The 23496-nt window shown below is 36.6% G+C and overlaps 1 protein-coding gene across 2 annotated transcripts in view; it reads right to left on the bottom strand.

The window, feature by feature from the left end:
• The window catches only part of Ascc3 (activating signal cointegrator 1 complex subunit 3), a 342822-nt gene that overhangs the window by 122351 nt on the left and 196975 nt on the right, over positions 1-23496 (bottom strand). For both annotated transcript variants that reach the window (XM_059272425.1, XM_059272426.1), the window contains exons 25-30: positions 21437-21657; positions 19723-19808; positions 18112-18278; positions 17243-17388; positions 17003-17123; positions 12772-12914 (exon numbers count right to left, since the gene is read on the bottom strand). In XM_059272425.1, coding sequence (XP_059128408.1) covers positions 12772-12914; positions 17003-17123; positions 17243-17388; positions 18112-18278; positions 19723-19808; positions 21437-21657 — 884 coding nt within the window. The remainder of the gene's footprint in view (positions 1-12771; positions 12915-17002; positions 17124-17242; positions 17389-18111; positions 18279-19722; positions 19809-21436; positions 21658-23496) is intronic.

The following is a 23496-nucleotide window of genomic DNA, read 5'->3' on the forward strand; positions in this document are numbered from 1 at the left end:
CAGCTTGTCACTTGGTTTGTGCATCACCCAAAGTAATCAATCTTTCTATTCTAGTTTTTGCATCTTGAAAATTGGGATAAGAACTATGTTCTACATGTTCATGACTAGATTTGATAATATACCCTTTAAAGAACTATAAAGAACCCCATGTATGCTACCAACTAAAGAAAAGAGAAACAGCTTTCCTTCTGTTGTTTAAAGGATGAAAATTGATGTTTACAATTGCACCTGTATCCCATGAGTCCCAACTGGACCCAAATGTTCAATGCTTAGCAAATTCACAGATGTCTGTTTTCCATCTTATTTTTAGACTAATTGCATCATAAGCATTTCCTTGGTTTTTAAGAGGGATGAGGTCTGGTTTATACAGAGAATAGGCCCAGGGTCAAGGAGCAGTGTGGTGTTTCTAGCTACTCCTGAAGCTGGCATAGGAACGAAGATCTTTAGCTTGAGGGCACCCTGCACTAAGCATAACAAGATCCTTGTCAGAGTGAAAATAAAAATGGGCCAAGTGATAGGAATACCAACCATGCACCATGGTCATGCATGCCCGGCGGGACACTTAGTCGTCTCCACCTAGTCATTTCTGGGTCATACATCCTGCATGACCCATGCCCCATGGTTACAAGGTCACGTAGTCTCTCAGACGTGACCGAGTGATCTCTGCGCCTGGGCCTATGTGCGCAGGTGTGTCCTGGCCTTTATAAGGCGGTGCCATGTTCCCCCAGTCTCTTTCTCGCACATGTCTTTCCACAGGCCTGATCACATCTATCCCTTTCTCTTTGTCTTGATAAACCTCTTGTTAGTGGATTCTGTTGTGTGTTGGGACTTTTCCTTTGGGCCAAGAGTGCTGCAAAAGCCATCACCAAGGATGTAAGTCATTGGTAGACACGTGTTGCATTGGTTACTGGTCTTGTTGCTAGGACAAATGCCTGGCCAAACTAGACTAAGGGAGGAGGGTTTATTTTGGCTTGCAGTTGTAATGCAAGTCCACCATGGTAGGGAAGGGAAGGCAGATTAGTGGGAAGCAAATGATCATACTATGTTCCAGATCAGGAAACAGAGAACAAGGAATGCTACTGCTCAGCTAGCTGGCTCCTTATTCAGCGAAGCCCATGAAATTGAGATTTATTCATCACTTATATAATTTTTCATGAATTACTTCAAAGTAATATATAAAATTAGCAAACTTTTAAAGTGTTTCATATAATTTAGGTAGGTTTCTAGCCCATTGACAAGATTTAACTATACTGTTTTATTTCTCATACTTGTTTTCATGTTGTCTCCAGCTGCATCTATTACCTAGCTTGCCCCAGTCAGAGACATATTTCCTTTTCTACTTCAGATCTTTGGATGTTTCCCACCTGTCCTGGGGGGACTTCTGGGAACAACTTAACATATTTTGTTCTACATTTTTTTTAGGGTAAAAGGCTTTGGAAAATTCTCATTAATTTCCCCTTATAGGGACAAATATAAATTAACTAGCTCCTTGTTGTATTATTTTAGGTACTTCGAACTTATTTAATAGTACACAGAAAGAAAGGGGCGGCTTTGGAGCTATACTAAGAGACAGAGAGCTGAGGGAAGAATGTAAATATAATCATGACAAAAGCCTAATTTTTTGCTAGCATTCTGCTATCTGCTGAAAGAGGGGAAAAAAAGCAGCATTCAACCAGTGAATTCAGTCTTGTATATTATTAAATGATCAGCCTTAATGATACTTAATGATACTTAATGATACTTCCCAAGGGTTCAGAAGAGAAACTATGAACAGCGAGATTTATTTTTGGGAAAAGAATCTCAGCATACTGAGTTCTTTAGTCCATTTGTTTTAATCCTCTCTCAATCTCTAGCTTTACAGTTATATACCCAAACAGTCCTGCCCCTCCAGCCAGGTCACCAGGCCTGAATTCTTGCAAGGTCATGAAGGCAGGTAAGAATTTTCCTCAGGCAGTGACCATCAGGCTTTCCTTTACAACCCAAAATGGTAGTAAAAGAGGAGGTCAACTGAGTGCTAATGACCGGTTAGTATATCAAAAAGGGGATCTATGTGCTCAGTCTACATTCCTAGAAGTGGTTAGGCAAGAAGTACGGGGTCTATTAGTAAGACTGTAAGGAAGGAGAGTCTCACCCTACATCGCACAAGAAATAAAGCTATCCTCCTGACCTAGGAGACAGGTGTTGTTTCGTTTGTCCTTGGATGCTTAGATCTGTTCTTAGAGAGTACAGAGGTGTCTCTGGTAAGATACTTTCGTCCCTCAGGGATGGTTCTGGCCAGATGCTGCTAACGACAGTAACTGCAGAAAGACCTGCAATTAGGGATCCTGGCTGTGTTACTGCTCAGAAGGTTATCCAAACAGTCCTTTAGTAGAAGGAAACTGTGCCCAAAGAATGATGGAAAAGCTACAATAGCACATGAGAAATTCATAGTAGGAAACGGCTAAGAATCAGAAGCCAAATATTACCAAGGCTCCTTAAACCTCGGCTTTATCCCTAGAAGGCCCTTGGCTTCTTCCAGGTATAGCTTTGTGATAATCAGCTGAAATCCTACTTTATATATTTTTTGTGGCTTGAAGCAATTCAGAAGAAAGGGCTTTTGCTCACTTTTGTATCTTTTAGTGCTGGCTGGTGCATACCCAGAGCTAGCACCATTCCTGTTGCATGTGGAACTACATGGTTGAACACCTGAGGGAAGGTGATTTAGTGAACCTTCTCAGTGCCAAATCAAAGCACCGGTTAACTAAGTTGTGTACTCACTCCATTTCTTCCCACTCCTCATTTACTCTGTAACCAATTCCAAACTGGCTTCTGTTCATAACAGATTTCTCCTTGCCAAGTTCACTCACAGGGCCTCCAAGTGTTAAATGACACTAGGAGCTTCTCTATCATATCATGAATTCCCTTTTTCACTTCATGTAATCAAGCATTTCTCCTGCACTGATCCCTGTCTACTGGCATCTTATCACCTTTAACAGTTTCCCATTTTCTGTCTCACTTCAAAACAAGTGATTCCCTTATGTCCCTCTGCTTCTCTACACTGCCCAGGGCTGTTATGGACTCACTTGGGCACAAAGTCTGCTTGTACACAAACATGTCCAACTCCATATGTTCACATCTGAAGTAGGTTTGACAGACCTCTTACATTTAATCACTTTGTAATTTCCACTTGAAAGCTCTTAGGCATACCAAAAAATATGTAAAAAAAATTTTTTTTGTGTTAAAATTTCTTTCTTCCTTTATTCCATCCTTCATTTCTCAGATTTTTTTTTTTGCCATTTCATTAAGCAGCATTATTACGTTCTGAGTTATTAACCAGGGTGCCATTCTTGATTATTTTTTCTGTCTTTCATCTATCATAAACTCTTATTATTAATTCTAAATATATCTTTCCTTTTCTACTGCCACCAAGGTAGGAGGCCCTAGGCCACCATCCATACTACCATCCATACTAAGTTCTACTTTATTGTTCCAGAAGTAACAAAATGTTCTCAAAAAGTGAAAGATCTGGGGAAATGGCTTAGTGGTTAAACAACTTGCCACTCAAGTATAATTATTGGAGTTTGGATTCCCAGAACCCATGTATAAAGGCTGGCTGGTCATGACAGATCACTTGTAATTCTAGCCTCAGAAGGTGGAGATAGGGAATCCCCAGAGCAAGTTGGCTACCTACCCATATTGATGAGCTCTAGGTTTGACTTAGAGACTCTCTCTTAATGAAGAAAGTAGAAGAGTCTTCTAGAATGATTCTTGGCACCAACTTTGGGCCTCTACATGTACATGCATTCAAACACATGCAAAAATGTGAATACACCCACAAGAAAAATGGAAAAATAAAAAATGTAAATGTATGTAATTGGTGCTGCATACACCTGGTTCTTAGGAATTGCTTGCTCTCTTACCATCTGCTTGGTTTGCTCCCTGTCTTTTACAGTTGTACTCACAGGTTACCTTATCAGAGGCCTCATGCCTTGATTACTGTGTAATATCCCACAATGAACATTCCCATCTCCCCTATTTATTATTTTTCCCTTGCAAATCATCACACATTAACTTATTTGCTTGTCATCTCCTATCTTCACTGTAATGTTAATTATGTAAAGCCAAGAACTTTACCAGACACACAAGAACTACAAAAGCATTGGCCTTATAAACAAAAGTCCCTCCACAGTACTTAAAATAAAATTTAACCACTTTAATGGTGTGTCTGTAGTTTTGTACAAACTTCCTATCTGTAGTCTTTTTGATGTGTACCATCATTACTAGTGTAATGGGAAGTAACTGTGGTTTTGATTTGCACTTGACAATTAGTGATACCGAACATTTTTCCTAATACCTAGTGTTTTCTTTTAAGAAATGTGTTTAGACCCACTGACCATTTTTGTTGGGTTACTTGCTGTTTCAATCTTCAGTTCTTTTTCTTAGTTTTTGAAAACCATATTCTAGACACCAATCCTTTGTCAGATGTATACATTGCAAGTATTTTCTCCTAGTCTATAAGGCTATCTTTGTATTCTGCTGAGTTTTCTTTATTGTGTCTTTAAGCCATTTTGAGTTGGAACTCATAAGAGAGAGGTATGTAATTTCATTATTTTATAAGTAAAAAAATCAATTTCTTAGCATCCTTTATTGAAAACACTGTCCTTTCTCTAAGGTGTTTTTTGTTGTTCACCAGCGTCTTAGCTCCTACGAGCTGTGATGCAGGTATGCCCTCCTGCTTTCTCTCCTTCCCTCTTCCTCCCTCTCTGCTTCTGGCATGGAGGATAATCTAGAGCCTTGGAAATGCTGTGTTCCTTTCTTCTTCTTTCTTTCTTTCTCTCTCTTTTTTCCTTTGGAGACAACGTCTAGCCTTGGTTGGCCTAGAACTTGCTATGTAGACCAGGCTGGCCTTGAACTCAGAGATTGCCTGCTTTTGCCTCCTAAGTGCTGGAATTTAAGGCATGTGCCACCACACCCAGCTTCTCAAATCCCTGTCTTACCACCTTTGTCAAAAATCAGATGGATATACATACCAGTTTTTAATGTCAATATTATGCTGATCACTATAGCTTTGAATTTGTTGAATTGCTCAAAATGGCTTTGGTATTTGGTCCTTTTTTTAGTTCTGCCCACAATTTAAGAGTGGCATTTCCTAGTTCCATAGAAAACCACACAAGTACTTTGATGGATGTCACACTGGACTTCTCTTCTGGTAGTGTTTTTGCGACAGACACCTGACAGACAATCTGTCAGCAGTTACAGTGATTTCACTCCACCACAGTGGGGAAAGACTGGTAGCATTCATGGTGTGAGAGTGCTTGGTGGAGGCCTCATGTTTCAGTGAACCAAAAAGCAGAGTAGGCAAACCAAGACTTGTGGTGGGACCTTCAGTGTGGGACCTATCTCTAGGAACCTTTTTATTCCAGCCAGGCCCCAACGCATAAGTGCTCCACAGCCTTAAGATAATACCACAAAATGTAGAACAAGTGTTCAAAACACAAGCCTGTGGGAGGACATTTCTGATCAATTCATAATGGATATTCTGTCAACACTGGCTCTCATTTTGTGAGCATAAGTTGCCCTTCCACATTTTTGTATTCTCTTCAAATTTCTTGAATTAATGTTTAATAATTTGTAATGCTTTTTGACTTTTTAGGTGAATTTACTCTTAGGCATTTTATTATTATTCTTTGTAGCTATTATAAATGGGATAGCTTTCTTGATTTCTATTTCAAATAATTCAAACAAGCATAAAGCAACACTACTGGCTTCTGCATTCATTTTGACTCTGTATATTCTACTGAATTCATTCATCATTTCTAACAGCTTTTGGTAGGATTTTTAAAATCTTCTCTCCATGTTGTTTGCAAACAGTACCAATTAGGCTGCTATGGCAGGTCTTCTAGCACTGTTTGGTGAAAGTGCTCATCCGTGTCTTATTTCAGGTGTTAGAAAGGTCTTTCAGCTTCATTCAATACAATGTTAGTGGATTAGTTATTATCTATGTACTTTATTATATTAAGGTGTTGTAGCCGCTCCCCTAGAATTGAAAAATTCTGTTCTAGCTCAGAAGTAAACAAAACGTATGTCTTAGGAGTCCTCTGATTGACCAGGCCTTGTCCAAAAGTACACACAAGTGGGAAGGAGAGACTTATGGGCAGAGCTGTCTGTAACTGTACAGAGCTCCTAGGATGCAGCCTTTGTGAGGCATCAGCATTCATGGGGTAGGATTTTGGGGATACAATTTCTTTATGCAACACCTTGAACACACACATGGAATTAATCCCATTAAACTCAATGGTTCAATCTAGACCTGGATGGGACTGTTTATTCAGTATGTGAGCAGTGTCCTATCTGAGATGAAATGTTTGTTCACAATGCCTCAAAAAAAGTTACAAATAGGAGGCATGTTTCTTCTATATTTTCATTTTCATATATTCTCTCTGTACTGAGATGATCAGGCTTTGCCCTCATTTTGATGAAGTCCTGTATTTTGCTAACTGATCTACCTTCACCTGTCATCGTTTCCCTAGATGAAGTGAACTGAACTAAACTCTTTAATGTGCTGCTGGTATTTAGTTGATGATTTTTACATCCATGTTCATGATGTATGCAGCTTTCTATCTGGTTTTCTACAAGAGTAAGACTTACCTTGTAATCTTGGCTGATAGATTTTCTTCCTCTTAGTGTCAGGAGAATTGGTTTTAGTTTTTTTAATGATTGCTAAAATTCAGAAAAGAAGCTATCTAGTCCTGGGCTTTTCTTTGACAATAAGTTTACAACTTCTAGTTATCTAGTTATTTCTCACTGACCTGCTTAGGTTTTCTGTTTCTTCCTGGTTCAATCTTGGCAAATTATATGTGTCTGGTAACTTTTTCTAGGTGACATACAGTTATTCATAATAATATCTAATATTTGTTAAGTCATTTATAATATTTCTCAGTTCATTTTGAATATTATATATTATCTAATTGATAGAACTGTAACTTCAATGGGCATTATGGGGTGGAGAAAAGGAAAACTTTATGCTTATAAAACACCTCAGGGACTTGAAACTGAAGTTGCTCATCATAAACGGATATTTAAAGTTACCCTATGCACACAGTAAAATAAAAATAAAGTTGATGATGTATTCTTTAGTCCCATAGTTATTGGATTTACCACATAGTAAGGACCTAGAAAGAGTGCTACTGTATGTCAGGTGGCAAGAAAGGTGTAAGTTTTAAGTGGGTAATGAGCATCATAGGAAGTGTTCTTTACCAGAAACCAGAGTTCTTTGGTGGTGAGATTTATCTAGACCCTGCCTATTACTAAGAGGACATATTCTTCTGTATAAGAAGATAAACTTGGGATATACTTCTCATTTACTACCTGATTAGCCTATCACAGCTTTGGACATATCATAAAGACATAACTGCAAATCATTATGATATCTTGTACAATGGTGCTGACTTTCACTTTATCAAGATAAAAATATAAGACAATGAGTAAATGTCACTGGTCTTTATCTCCTCCATTGCTAGAATGCAAGTATGGCAGCTGATAGTATCTTAGAAAGGTTACGTGTGACTCTGGAGGATGAAGTATGCTGTGCACTACTGAAAAGTAATGTTCTCTTCGTATGCTGCTGGAACCATGTTCCAAGAGCCAAGTGGCCATGGTGGTGTATACTCCCTGAAATCTCAGCTAGTAAGCATCATAATATTTTTATTCTATTCCCTGTGACTCTTAGCTTTGCTAGTTTTAAGAGGTAATATCTATGAGATTAATAATTTGCTTAGAATAATAATAATAACTGAAATATCTACACAGAGTATTTGATGTTTTTGTTCTACTTGATGGAAAAACTAAATTTGTTTAAACTATCATTTGGCCTCCTGATTTTGATGAAATTAGGCTGTTATGTAACAAAGATGAGAAAAGTTTAGGTAGACATAAACTTTCTCTGTATCTATTTAAAAAATAATCAAAGACTTTATAACCTTATGAATTAAGCATATATATATAAATCTAGCTGTCAGTCTCTTATGGACATGCATTTTGGGCACTCTAGATTAGCTTATCAGCTTGTTGAAAACCATGTCCAGGTGACATATGGTAAAGCAAATAAATAATATAAGTATTTTTGGCCTGCAAGAGTGGCAAATAGAAACAATTTGTCCCCTACCCTTGCTTAGCTGCTGTCTCACATATGTACCAATAGATTTTAAACAATTTCATTTCTATCCCTTTTTACTATTCTCTACTATTGAATTAGCTGTGACTTTTATAGTTTAGTCTACTGACTAATGGTTAATTTTCATTATCAACTTGACTGGATTTAGAATTGCCAGAAATATATCTCTGTATGTGTCTATGAGGGCATTTCCAGAAGGGTTTAACTGAACAAGTAAGAGTCAACCAAACGTGTGGCACAATTCCATAGACTGGGGCCCTGGACTGGATGAAAGGAACATGCAACCATTTCATGGTTCTGTTTCCTAACTACAGACTCATGTGACCAGCCATCTCAAATCCTGTGGCCATGCCTTCCCTGCCACGATGGACTAAATTCTCAAACTGTGAATGAAAACAAATCCTTCCTTTTTTCAAGTTGTTTTTGCCAGATACTTTGTGGTAGCAAAGGAGCGAATACAGTAAAGGATACGGAGAACGACAGTAGAACTGTGTGGGCAGGGGTATGTCTTCGGGGAGAGTGCACGGACAAGACCCTGAGTTCTAACCCAGCTCAGAGAAACAAACAGAAATGTAGGCCTCCATGTTAACTGCTGCCCACGACGGAAGTTCTAGTTGAGTTGTCCCTCTAGGGGACACATAGAAAAGGATGTTTTGATTATTTGATGAAAAGTTACACTGTTTGCAAGCCTTTTTTTTTTAATGTAGGTCTTGAGAAAAATACCAAATTAATAAATTTGGGCAGTAAAGGAACTATATAGTGAACCTGCATTACTCATGGACAGCCAGGAATACCTCCTATAACATAAGCCAAAAATATATTTTCTTTTCCTGATGTATGTCACAGATCAAAATTCAGGCAATCAAATTTTTCTTTTTGTCATGAAGTCTGAGAGAACAGTGCAAAGACTCAGTGAAAATTTGAGGCTAGTAGAAGTGAATGCTCTCAGTAAAAATCCAAGTGACTGAGTAGCTTATGCCCAGAAACTCTTGAAACTGCTGTAAAAGGCTTCATCCTGGCAAATCCAAAGGATGCTGCTTTGGGGTTTCTAGCTGCAGTATGATTTCATAGGAAAAACAAACCTGGAGTTGTCTCTCTGCGTCTTAACTCTTTTCTTTGAGTTAGTACTGGATCAAGATAATAAATCACTCTTTTTGTCTCTGCTAAGAAATTTAACTCATATATCTTTCTTACCCATGTTCTCTCCATGCTCTTGATGTTTTCCCTTTCCTTTCACTACTGCCTCTTCCCCAAACACCTAGAAAGTAGTTTTTCAGCTGCAGAATGATTTGGAGGTTGCTGTGTCAGCAACAGAGTGCCACTCAGCTGCCAAGATAACTACTATGCTTATCCAGCCTTCCTCAAATGCTAGTTAACCCAGGTCTGGTCAAAAGACACTTAATACTGCACAAAGAGCACTAATGATATAAGCCATTAACATTTTACCCCAGAAAGTCTTCCCAGAATGTATCCTCTACAAACATTAAAAATCTAGAAAGTATGGTGCTGTTTGGTTTTATGTCAACTTGACACAGCTAGAGTATGTCTGTGAAGAGGAAGCTCTACAGAGAAATGTCTCTACTAGATTATCTGGAGGGAAGTGTATAGTGCATTTTCTTAAATAATGACTGATGCCAGTGGGTATAGCCCACGGCAGGTGGTTCAATCCTGGGGCTGATGGTCCTGAGCTGTATAAGAAAGCAGGCTCAAGTAAGCCCCAAGGAGCAGGCCAGCAAAGAGCATTCCTCTTGCCTTCTGGTTCAGTTCCTGCCTCCAGGTTGCTGCCTTGAGTTCCTACTCTGACTTCCCTCAGTGATGGAGTGTGGCTTGAACTATAAGATAAAATAAACCCTTAACTTCCCAAGCTGCTTTTGGTTATGATATTTTATCACAGCAATATAAACTCTAATTAAAGCATTTAATTTAATTTAATTATCTGGGGGTTCCGTAACAGAAAAACCTACTTATGTAGGTTTAGATATACTCAAATGAACTCACACAGTAAACTAAATGCAAACTCAATGAAAACTTCATTTAAAATGTGTTTGCTTAATTTTTTATTTTTAAGAGTAAGTGATGGTGATGCATGCCTTTAATCCCAGCACTTGGGGGGCAGAGGCAGGTGTGTATCTGTGAGTTCGAGGCCAGCCTGGTCTACAGAGTGAGTTTCAGGACAGCCAGAGCTGTTACACAGAGAAACCCTGTCTTGAAAATTGAAAAGGAAAAAAAAAAAAAAAAGAGTAAGTGATGAGCAAGGTCTTCCTGTATTGAAACAGACTGGATGAGACAAAACATGTGGAAATGATAAAATTTCCAGTTGTTATAATTTTACCAGGGGGGAAAAAAAAAAAACCACGCAAGCAAATGCTATGGATTCTACTTATCAATGGTGATAAATTTTTGTGCTAAGTAGAACAACACTACAACACAATTATCTGCAATAGCTGAGCTATACAGACTTTCACAGATATCATAATTAGAATAAATAAATAAAAGAAGTGCACTCTAGCAAGAATGAATACATGACGTTCACATTTTAAACTAATACGAGTCACATATGTGCTAAATGCAATGTACTTTGAGCACACACCCTAAATAGTGTTCAGTAGGTATGTACTTTATATCCTGACTTCAAAGAAATGTTTGAAGTTGGAACACTTTTAGGGATAAAACAAAAGAGAAATAAAATTAAGATGAGATAGATGCTGCCCATACACTAAACCATCAATAGTTAATTTGCCTATTTTTCAGCATTTGCCTCCTAAATTGTGATATTATTGTAGGCACAACAGGTTATTTTTTAAAGCATTTCTTAAAAATGAACACAACACAAACATTATTAGATTTCTTTATGGCATCTTCAAACACAATCTGTTGGTTCTCACTTCCTCCTACACCTTTCTAACACACACCTACTATCATGTCTCATGTGTCCTATCGCCCTACCCCATCCCCTTCCTCAACAGCTCTTTTGTTCCCTCTTGAGATCTCCTTTCACTACAAAGCCTATACCTACATTCACAGTCTCCTCCCATATAATGTATACATATAAACAGGATAAACTAGGATCCTGTATGAGGGAGAACATACATTTTTTTAATCTTGCTGAGTCTTAGTCACCTTGCTTCATATAATACTTTCCAAGTAATATCTACTTTCCTTAGACATAGAAAATAACACAAAAAAATTTATTTTGACCTTAAATTATATTGTATAATATATATACACAACCTTAAGAAAGTTATGTGGAAATCTTAAAGATAAATGCTTACTAGTACAGAAAAATCATCCGTGGAACTTAAAACACTTTGCACTACCTGCTTATGATAGCATATACAGTGTATCCAACAGACCTGAACTCTAAACAGCCATGAGAAAAGGAAAGGAAAAAATGTGCAATTTGTTTAGACTGGATCGATGGGTCTGAAATACTTCTTCAGGCTATGACCACAAAAAAAAAAGAGAAAATGAAGAGGGAAGGGAAGATGATACAACAATTAGGTAACCTATTTCCTTGATCTTAATCATAACTCTGTCTCAGAAAATATAAACTGGAAAAGCGTTAAAAAGGGAAGTCACTATGATTTAAATTCATGGAACTGAGAAGGAATACCTATAAACAGCAGAAGGGACAATAAGGACCATATTACACAGACTATATAATATAATCTAAAAGGCAAAATCTTCAATTTGTAAAGGATAAAAGACAAGCAAAAATAATTAAGGAGTAGATTAGTATATATACATACTAACATACACACATGTAGGAAAAGTTATATAATATAAAGTTTCATATAGCTATTTCCAACTAACTGTAAGGCTCAACAAATCTTTAAGATATACTGAAAAAGATAAAAGACTATAAAAAATGAAGAGACAAAAAAAAAAGAAAAAGGAAACTAGTGAATAAATATATGAAAACATGTCCATCTACAAAAAATCAAGGTGTAGATTAAAACATAAGGATAACCTTTCATTCAGTGTTAATAAATTACAATAAATGAGTAAGCCTTGCCTCTCCTACACCAAGATTGACTACTTCAATCAGTACAGTTGTTTGAGAAATCAATTATCACCATAAGAAAAGAAGCAACTGTGTTCTCTGAGGAAATATTTCTAAAGAAATAAACTACAATAAAGAAACTTGATTATTTAATTATATGGAAAAAAACCCTATGTTATAGCTACATAGTGAAATAAACCTGTACAGAGACAAACTGTAATTAATTAAATATGTAAAGGTAGTCTTAAAGCTTACTGATTAGTATTTACTAAGTTTTAAATATTGATCATGTTATACATTTTTCTAAAGTTAATCTAACAAAATTGGTTAGAAGTTATGTAAGGGCAAGAAATACTAAAAACTTTTGAAAATGTAGTTGAATATAAAATATTAATCATGATACTGTTAAATAAAAGGGATGACCATAGATATGTAAAGTAAATGTTTTACTGGGAATACCAGAGGAAATGCATATAAATATTAATAATGTTGTATTAAGGTAGCACAATAATGTACTCCTTCTTTCCTCTTAATTATTATAGAATTAAACTAAACATAATTAAGTACATAACTTCTATCACAGTACAGTATGAATTTGAAAAAGCAACTCACTTACCTCTTGCTCATCCATATTTAACCACTGTTTTGGGTCTTCTTCAGTAGCCAGAAAAGCTATCAACTCTAAAGCAGTAAGTCGAGTTTGACGTCTTGATGAGACAAATATCAAAACAGGTTTGGCTGGAGAATGACTTCTAATTGCTGTGCAAAGTTGTGGGAATGAAATATTAAGCCACTTAACGGATGGACATGAAAACCAATGTAGTTCATGGGAATTCTTCATTTGGCTATGGAATTTAGTATTATTTCAGGTAGTAGAGGGGTCTGACAAGACACTGGGAAGGGAACAGGAAACGGGAAGATGCTGGCCACAGTTCTACAGAACACTGCCTAGCATGGGAAACTTTATCTATCATTCCTAAAGTCATGCCAAGGAAAGAGGCACTACAATGCCGAGATTCTCCACTAAGCTATACATGGACACCGAGTCTTTTTTTTTTCCCTTTATTAAGAAATTTTCTACTCACTTCTCATGCTATCCACAGAATGCCCCTCCTCCTTCCTCCCACGCCCCAGCCCTCTTTCCCAAGTCACCCCGCATCCCCACATCTCCCAAATCGAGGTCTCCCATGGGGAGTCAGCATAGCCCAGCACACTGAGCCTAGGCAGGTCCAAGCCCCTTCCCACTGCACCAAGGCTGTGCAAGGTGTCACACCACAGGTACCGGATTCCCAGAAGCCTGCCCATGCACCAGGGATAGATCCCGATCCCCCTGCCTGGGTGCCCTCCCAAACATGTCAAGCCAAACATCCGTCTTCCATGTCCAGAGGGCCTAGTCCAGTCCCATGGGGGCTCCACAGCCACCAGTCAACAGTTCATGGGTTTCCACTAGTGGGACAGAGTCTTAAAACTGAGTTCAGTTTGTTTCCCAGACACTGCTGCTTGTCTAAGTGATATAAGAGGTAAACAGTCCTGAGATCTACAGAATCTAAGCAAGCACTGCAGAGATATGAAAGTGCCCAAGAAACAATAATACCACCACCACCACCACCACACACACACTCCTATTTTTCTGTTATCAGTAGATAAAAAATGTAGATAAATAAAACGTGCAACAATAAATAACTGATAAATGAGAAGAAAGTTTCCTTCTGACTTTGAAATACATGTGTGAGGCTTCAAGAGAGGAGAGCACAGCAGACTACTATTGAGATTAAGTGCCTGATGTGTGTGAACCTGAGAATGGTACAGCCACTTGGCACACAGAAGAAACCGGCACTTTGAAGCCTAGGTAAGAACAATAAGAAGGAATAATTAATGTTTAAAGAAATACTTAATGTGGCACACACACCATTTGGATTACCTGGAAATGAGGTTTGTTTATAAGTGAGACAGATGATTAGCTTGAACTGTTTGGAAGGCATCCAGGCAGTGGGACCAGGACCTGTCCTCAGTGCATGAACTGGCTGTTTGGAACCTGGGGTTTATGCAGGGACACTTAGCTCAGCCTGAGAGGAGGGGACTGGACCTGCCTGAACTGAATCTACCAGGTTGAACGCAATCCCCAGGGGAGTCTTTGCTCTGGAGGAGATGGGAATTGAGGGTGGGCTGGGGGGAGGGGGGAGAGGGGGGAGGACAAGGGAATCCGTGGCTGATATGTTAAATTAAATTAAATTATAAAATTAAAAAAAAAAGACAGTGGCAAAATGGCACAAGAATTTTTACTTAAGTAGCTCTTTCAAAACAGAGAGAAAGGGAGTTGAAGGTGGAGGAGAAAAAAAATCACTAAAACTCACTTTATTTAAAAATGTTACAATGAGGTCTAACATCTTATATGCTAAAGAATTAAAACCAAAATATTTAAACATTTTATAAGAAAAAGTTCCTCTTGTTTTGATTTCTTTTTTAAACTGTGAGCTGCTCTTTTTATAGGCCAAGAAATCAGTTTTGACTATATACCAACAACAGAAGTTAGGCTAGCACAAATCCTATTTCCAAACTCGAAGAAGTCTAGGAATCACTATAGGTCTGACATAATTCATAAGGATAGGATTGAACTGATTCCATATCTAACGGCAAGTACTTCAGGTCTTTACTGTTGACTTACAATTTACACAATGCAAATGCTTCCTTTTCTGTAACGGCATGCAGCCATTCTCTACACAGATATAAGGAATTTCTGTAATAGATCCATGAAAAATAAACCCATTTATCCTTATTTATTTTCGTCATTCAGAATTTATTAGAATCCTAAAAATATAAATGATAAATCTGTTACAAATCACCTTAGAAATACAATGTTTAAAACACATACTCCTGAAATACTGGTATCATTTATATAGACAATCATGAATGATCTGTTTCTTTTCCAAACCTCAACCTTTAATGTGTTTTACTGCTGCAAGAACAGGTGTGGCTGAGCAGCTCATGGCAGATTTATTGTTCATTAGTGATTTTGTACAATGCTTCTGTGGAGGTGTAAATAATCTGAACTGCCAAGATGGGTCTCCAGCCCACAATCAATACTGTGCTTCTGTCATAGGCTAATTACAGCAGCTAAAAAGTCGTCACCTAACAATCAACAGCAGTGCACAGGAGAGAATTTATTTTGGACGTTACTTTTAATTGATACAATAAATATTCCTTCTGTAGTCTAAATAAAACATGTTTCAATAAAACTGGGGTATATTCCGATGCTTCTTCTATTTGCTAAATTTGTTAAAAGGGGAAAAATGAAAAACAAAACATGAAACCAACAGAATTTTTAAAAGTAATGAATTGTCCAGATTGTTTTAAATTAAGATTTATTTATTTTTATTATATGTTTATGAGTGTTTGTCTACATGTTTGTTTGAATGTGTGCACATCATGTGCATGCCAGGTACTTGCAGAGGCAAGAGGAATTGGATGGTGTGGTGATATTTTATTTTTGCTCTAATAAATAAAGCTGGCCTAGAGATCAGAGGAAAAAGCCAGCCTCTATATAGAAGTCAGGCAATGGTAGCACATACTTTTAATGCTATCATTTGGCAGGCAAGGATCTGTCTGGATCTCTGTGAGTTCAAGGCCACACTGGGAACAGACCCAGGTGTGGTGGCACATGCCTTAAATTCTAACACTAGTTAACCATGGAGGTCTGTACAGACAGACAGGAAGTGACAGAGATGGGCAAGAAGAGGAAGTGATGTAGCTGGACAGAGAGAGCAAATCAGATGGCAGAACAGCAAGGCATATAGGCATGGGTAGACAGGAAGTAGCTCGTTTTTGGAAGCTGCAGAATTGGTGAGGTGAGGTTAGCTGTGACTTTCCCTATTTCCCTGATCTCTCAGGTTTTCACCCCTATATCTGGCTCTGTGTTTTTTTATTTAATAAGACTGTTTAGAAATTTGTCTACAGGATGGCCTGGAACTAGAGTTGTAATATGCTATGAGGTGCTGGGAATTGAGCCTGGTCTTCAGAAAAGGCATAGGCAATCTTAACTATGGAACTGACACTCTGGCTAATGAATTATCCACACACTCTATATTTTCTGTTAAATGTTAAGATGACAATTTTTGAAAATTATTGCTCTTTATCATTTGTTTAAGCTATTACTTAACATACAATACCTTGGGTGTGTAATACTAAGAATCATCTACTTCCTAAAATATTATCTTATTCTGTTGTAAAGTCATTTTGAGAAGAGAGGGACGAGGGACTATAGGAGCAAGGTGGGGGGGGGGTCAAGCTCAAGATGGGAAAAACCACAGAGACAGCTGACCTGAGCTAGTGGGAGCTCACAGACACTGGACTGACAGCTGGGGAGCCTGCATGGCACCAAACTAGGCCCTCTGAATGTGTGTCACAGATGTGTGGCTTGATCTGTTTGTGGGGCCCCTACATGATCTGGCTTTTTAGAGCCCATTCCCTATGGTGGGATGCCTTATTCAACCTTGATGCAGTGGGGAGGGGCTCAGTCCTGCACCAACTTGGTATATAAGCCTGTGCTGACTACACAAGAAAGGTCTTACCCTCTATGAGGAGTGAATGGGGGATGGGATGGGGGAAGGGAATGCAAGAAGGGGAGGGAGGGGGAACAGTGGTTGGTATGTAAAATGAAAAAAAAAATTTAAATAAAAAAAAAAAAGAAATACCTCTCATTTTCCATACACAATTCAACAATTATTTATGTTTCTCAGTGGGTGATATAGATAGCTTTGTTTACAGAAACTCAAACGATTTTTAATGTATTTAATAGCTACTATCTACAGAGAATGCTTATTACTTTATTCCAAGAATCTGATGCTTACCCTGAAATGCAGGCTTATTCATACTAGCCATGCGTGGGCAGTAATGTTGACCTGGGAAACCTTGAATGTGGACTTCCAGAGGAACTGGGCGAACTGATGGTCGGAAGTTGAACAAACCCATCTGGTAAACATGAAAAAGAAACCAGTTACAATTTTTATACTGAAGGATGCATCACAACTTTATAAAGTTAAGCATAAAAAATTGTTGCTGAATAACTAATCCGTCACTCTTCCTCATACCTGCTTAATGTTGAGCCAGTCAGCAAGGTCTCTGGCATTAGCTAATGCAGTGGACAGTCCAACTATTCTAACAGGCTTCTCTGTGTGTGATGAAATAAAGTTTGTTCGAGATACAATGACCTCTAGAACTGGACCTCTCTCCTCCCCTAAGAATAAAAAATAATGAAAATTAATCATTTAATAAATCCATGCTAGCTGTTGCAGGCACAAAGTCAGAATACAAAGATTTCTTTAAAAAGCAGGGGGAGAAAACTACTGTATGAATAAGAAATCTTACTTTTGTGTAGATATTCAGAGGAATTGAAATCAGTATGTCAAAGAGTTATATATACTTTGGCGTCCATTATATTATTAACCACAATAGCCAAATAATGACTAATTGTTCACTTACAGATGAGTAAAGTAAATGCACAATGAAATATTATAAAACAATAACAAAGAATAAAATCCTGTCATTTACATCATACATGAATCAGAAGATGTTATGCCAAGAGAAATGAGCCATGGACTGAGAGACAAAACTGCATGATCTATGTGGAGTAAAAAAATAAAACTCAAGGAAATAAAGAGAAAAAATAGAGTTTGCCAGGGGATGGGAGTCGTTTGGTAGAGGATGGGAAACCTGAGATGTTGGAAAGGTACTTAGCTTCAGTTAGACAGAAGGAATAAGTCCAGGAGACCTAATGAGCTATAGTTGGTGACAAGTATCTTATCATCATTTAATCATTACACATGGCATATAAATAAAAACATCACATTATATGTCAAGAATATATACAATTATTTACAAATATTTGTCAATGAAATTATAATAACAGAAGAGAATGTCAAGTTTCATAACATTCTATTTTTACTTGAGTGGTACCTACCAAGCAGATGGATCTCATCGATGATGAGAATAGTAACTTGTTGAACGTAGTTCCTATTCTGCCAGCTTCGACTGACTCCATCCCACTTTTCTGGTGTTGTGACAATAAGGTCAGCCTGAGCAATGGATTTCATGTCTGGGGTCACATCCCCTGTCAGTTCAATAACTCTGGAGAAAAAAAAAATTGATCCTCAGTAAACATATAACTTTGGACAGACTAAAAACTCTCTCTTTTGAAATAAAATTTTAAAATAGTTAAAACTACTCTATCCCCATTCACTTGAAATTTTTTTAAGTGTCACAATTACATTAATGCAGAAAACCACACAATAAAAGATATGGAAGCACATATAATCTCAAATCAATTACATGCAACTTATATGTAAGTGCCAAGCTTTGTTTAATTATACATAAAGCAATTTACTTATGTTATTTTATAAAACTGAATTGTTATCTCCTTGTCTGCATAGTGAAACAGACAGACAGACCTCTTATTCATTCATTCCTCCCTCCCTTTTTCTTTTTTTGCTTTTTGAGATAGGATCTCACATACCCATGCTAAAGTTGAACTCAGTATGCAGCCAAGGATGAACTTGCAATACTAGCTCTCCTGCCTAAGATTTCAGTCATGTGCAACTGCACGTGACACTTTTTTTTTTTTTTTTTTTTAATCTATTTGCTTAGGGAAAGTGTTATTTTGTTAGGGCAGTTGGTAAAAACAGAATTATTTGCAAGCTTAAATTAATTTCTTAGGTTGAAATTTTCTATAGGTAACAGAAAACCTCAAACACACTGGGATATAAACAAGAGCAGAGGGGTAACTAAATGCCACCTTTCTCAGAGGGTCTCAGCTTCACAGTGAAAAAGGAAGTTACCCTTGAAAGCATAGAAGAGGTATATAACACATAGGCAAAAATAGGGGTAAATTCCTCATTTTTAGTAATTACTAAACAAAACTTGTACATCTAGATTCAGACTGAGAAAAGAGAACAAAGGGGAAAGGCTTGCTCCCAAAGCATCTATTTATTTCTTTAATGTTTTGAGTTTTACATTTTATATATTATATGGAATATGGAATACATCCTGGGCTGAAGGAATTTATAGTTAACAGTCTGTAACAGTCCAGTCCCCCAGCCCATAGAAGAGGTAGGACAGCTTGCTTCTCTCTTTCTTTTTTAATCCCAATCCCTGCAGAGTTTCATTCAGTACATATTGATTATTCTTTTGTTGAGATACACAAAATTTGCATTTTGCATATGTACCATTATTTACTTGGAAGTGCATTATGGAACGATCAAGCTGTCTGCAGTCTTGCTGATAAACAGTACTGTAATAAACAGTCTTGTCAAATACTAAAATATTAACAAAAAATAATTTTTTTTTCAAAAATCTACTCTTTTTCATTGCGTAAGTTACATGAGGAATGCTTTTAAAGTAGTTTCTAGAAATTATTCTCAATTATATGAAAGAAAATTGATAAATTTTTGGAATAAAGATATTTTGGAAAAGGTATGCAAATGACAGTATTCATATTAGGTAACTAAATGATTGCATTTTCACACTTAAAATAATTAGAATATTGATATAATTCTAGTAATGGTAAACTTCTTACTTTTTACCAAGCTTTTCTTCGATCCTAATTCTCCAGTCATGCATCCTTTCACGCACTAGAGCCTTTAGGGGTGCGATATACACTGCCTAAAAGGGAACAGAGACAAAAGGACTCATGAAATAACAGCATCTGTAAATAAGAAATACAAAATTTGTCAAAATAGAACAATGTGGATTTAAAGATCCCTTTAACAATGAATATTACACTGTTAAAATCAATGAAGGGAACACAATTAACTTTATATTTATACAAAATAAGACAACTAGATATCATAAACATCCTATTAAAAAACAAAAGGACACATTTTCTAGAGTATTTAAAAAATCAGATACTTTATGATGACACTATAGTTTAACATAATGCAAGCCAACAATTATGAAATAACACATTATTTAAAAATAGAGTTCTAATGACAAAAAAATTTTCCTGCATTTTGTATGGAATTTACATGAGCTCATAGAATACTTGAGGACAGTCATTAATTTTGAAGTTTAAAAGAGAAACTGGTTGTTTAAGTTTAGTGCAAACTGATGCTAGTTATAAATTTTAGCTGTTTTACTTTTTGAAAAATACCACAAACTTGTCTTTGATAATCTAAAAAAACAAAGTATGATATGTCCCAAATCTTCGTTTTCAACATTGCAATTTAGTTGAGCTGTTCTAGTGTGCAATGTGTTCTTTATGGGTGAATAACCACCTAACATTGAAAAGCGGGAAAGTAAAGATAAGCAATAAAGAAAAGGCACTTAATTGGAAAACCCTCCAAAAAGGAAGTTCAATACTTCTGAATCACAATCTAAAAGTATCTCTACTTTCAATATGAGGTACTCACATGATTTACAGAAAACCCTAGCCAGGTGGTGGTGGCACACGCCTTTAATCCCAGCACTTGGGAGGCAGAGACAGGAAGATCTCTGAGAGTTTGAGGCCATTCTGGTTTACAGAGTGAGTTCCAGGACAGACTCCAAAGCTACAGAGAAACCCTGTCTTGAAAAACAAAACAAAACAAAACAAGAAAACCCTAAAGACATATATATATAGAGAGATATATACATATCTATCGCCAAAAAAACAGAATTAATGGACAAGATCAGTGTCAAGGAATTTCCACCCCCCTCTTTCCTTCTGTATTTTTCTAGTTTCACATGGCTGCCTTCATGGAAGTGGAGAAGAATGAAGGTTTAAGGGACAGGATTAAGGGAATGGGGAGATACTGTTCAAAGGTTAAATGTTTCACTTATGTAGAATAAATAAATTCTGAAGACCTTATGATAGCCTGGGAAGTAGAGTTAAAATTGCTGTGCTAAATACTCAAAATTTCCTAAGACTAGAACAATGTAGAATAACTCTTCTTATTCCCTTTATATAGTCAAATTAATAAAGTAGTAGCACTTCCTTCATAGCCAGAGGATTTGATTGTAGGTTGCTGTGTATCTTATGAACATGGCTATAAACCAGGTATCTTATTACAGGCCCATCAATGAGTTGTAGATATAACAAGGGAAAGATTCAACTGGAGGGCTCTAAATTTGAGGTAAATTATTATTATTTTTTTTGTCAAGGAAATTATTTTAATACTGATGCATTCCCTTTGGAAAATTTCTGCCAGTAAACAATCTCTCTGGGTCCTGACAGTATATTTAGAACTTTCTATAGTGGAGATTAAGAACTGTCTTTTTGGATTGACTGTAAACACACGAATCTCTAAACTGACCTTTGAAGTGGGATACTTGTTGAAGACTCTGAAAATGGCTAATTCAGCTGCAACCGTCTTTCCTGAACCAGTGGGGGCTCCAAGCAGGACATTACAGTCTGTGTGATAGAGTGTGTGGAATATTTGTGTCTGTACTGGGTTGAAGTGGCTGAAGTTATATAGAGCTTCATATGCTTTGCACCCCAAAGCTGTGACTGGTAAAGGCTGAAGGTCCAACAATTCTGAAAAACATGATAGGTACTGCCATAAAATCACCAAAATAAATAAATAAATAAATAAATAAGTAAGTAAGTAACAATTAAAAAAAAACTATGCACAGCACTGGACACTGTATTTCAAATAATTAAAATAATCCTTAAATCTTACACACCAGTAACATCATAGTAACATGCTAAATGCTATTCTGGAAGGTTCCTATGATAAACCAACTGGGTCTTTCTCTACCAAGTGGCATAAAAACTTAGATATCCAAGTTCGTGAGAACATTCAAGTTACAGAACAAAACTAGATCTACCTTAATGCATAAACAAAGCAAAATACCACCTACAAACTTCAGTACTGTAACATTTACCAACAAATGAATTTTGATCTGTTATACACTGGCCAGGCAGAGCAGCCAAGTAAAGGACTGCCACAGCTAATGGGAACTTAAGAAAATTGTACTACAGAGAATAACTGGAAAGAGCAAAACCCATCGCAAGAAACATTCAAAGAAAGTAGATTAGTCCTTTTCATCATGTAGACTAGAGACCTAAGGAACTGGAAATTAAAATAATTTAGAGAGAAAGTTTCACCTATTAATACATACCCCTAGGTATCAAGACTTCATATTTTCCCATTTCCAGAAATCTACCAGTTAAAACACTGTGGTATTACCGCCAAGATTGTTACAAAGACGAAGTTTAAATTAGGTTCAATTTAAAAGTTCAGCAAGAAGACAATTGAATTAGATCTTCACTGTATGGTTTCAAAATGCAGCATATGGTTGATTTTCTTATTAAAAGGTCTACTTAAAAGTAAAAGAGCTAATCCTTTCCTACTGCTTGGTTCTACTGCACAGTTAGCCATGTGTTTTCTGTCATTCAATTTTCTGTAAAACTCTAAATCAAGAAGGGAGAGTGGAAGGAACTCAAAGTTTGCAATGTCAAATAGGGCACAGATATGTTTTTAGGAAGAGTAGAAAAATCAATCATGTTGCATGATAAGTGGGCAATTATTATCAATGTTCAATGCAAATACTTCAGTGACTTTGTTTGAGTGACTTAAATTCAATGATGTGCTTACATGGACATTGAGCCAAATATACCCTGGGATCACTGAATTATCCTGTACACTTTGAAAATCAATTGAGATAATCATGATGGCAAATTTTCAGTTTTGAAAATGTAGTAAGGGGTGGGGGTAAAAAAAAAAAAAAATGTAGTCAGAATAAGGTATTACGCTGATATCTGCTTGGTTGCTTAACTGTGAAATAACTGAGCATTAGAATATAATGATAATATACTATAAAATTAAGCACATTAGTTAAAGAAATCTACTGATATCAAAATATGTATTTTAAATAAAACACCAAACATTTTATATATCTTATTATAAATTCTGGATTGTATATACAATGAAAGTGAAACAAACAGAAATGTCAGAAAGTTCACCTGCGAGCAGATTATGATACTGATGCTATCATATCTCTATCTTTTTGCTTTGATAAATCATTCTCTTTTTTCAAAAAAAACAAAGAGGAACTGAGCTGCATTATAAAGACTCTCCTGAGGTAAACAAACATAATGAATAAGGTATAAATTTGACCAAAATAGTAAAGATTAGTCATATTAAAGCTTTTTTCACTTTCTACAGGATTGTGTAGTGAGTTAATTAAAAATCCATAAGTAGCATTTAATTGTGAAAGTTTTCCTCTTGAATAATGCCTTATGTTGGTTGATAAAAACTGGAAATGTGTATGACTGACTATTTATGATGATAATTTCAAGTACCCTATGATATCTATTTCAAAAATTTCCTGAGGCTTTTAAATTAATCAATGCATTATTTAATTTCACCTT

The sequence above is a fragment of the Peromyscus eremicus genome, chromosome 8b, assembly GCF_949786415.1.
Source record: "Peromyscus eremicus chromosome 8b, PerEre_H2_v1, whole genome shotgun sequence".
In the NCBI taxonomy this organism is placed as follows: Eukaryota; Metazoa; Chordata; class Mammalia; order Rodentia; family Cricetidae; genus Peromyscus; species Peromyscus eremicus.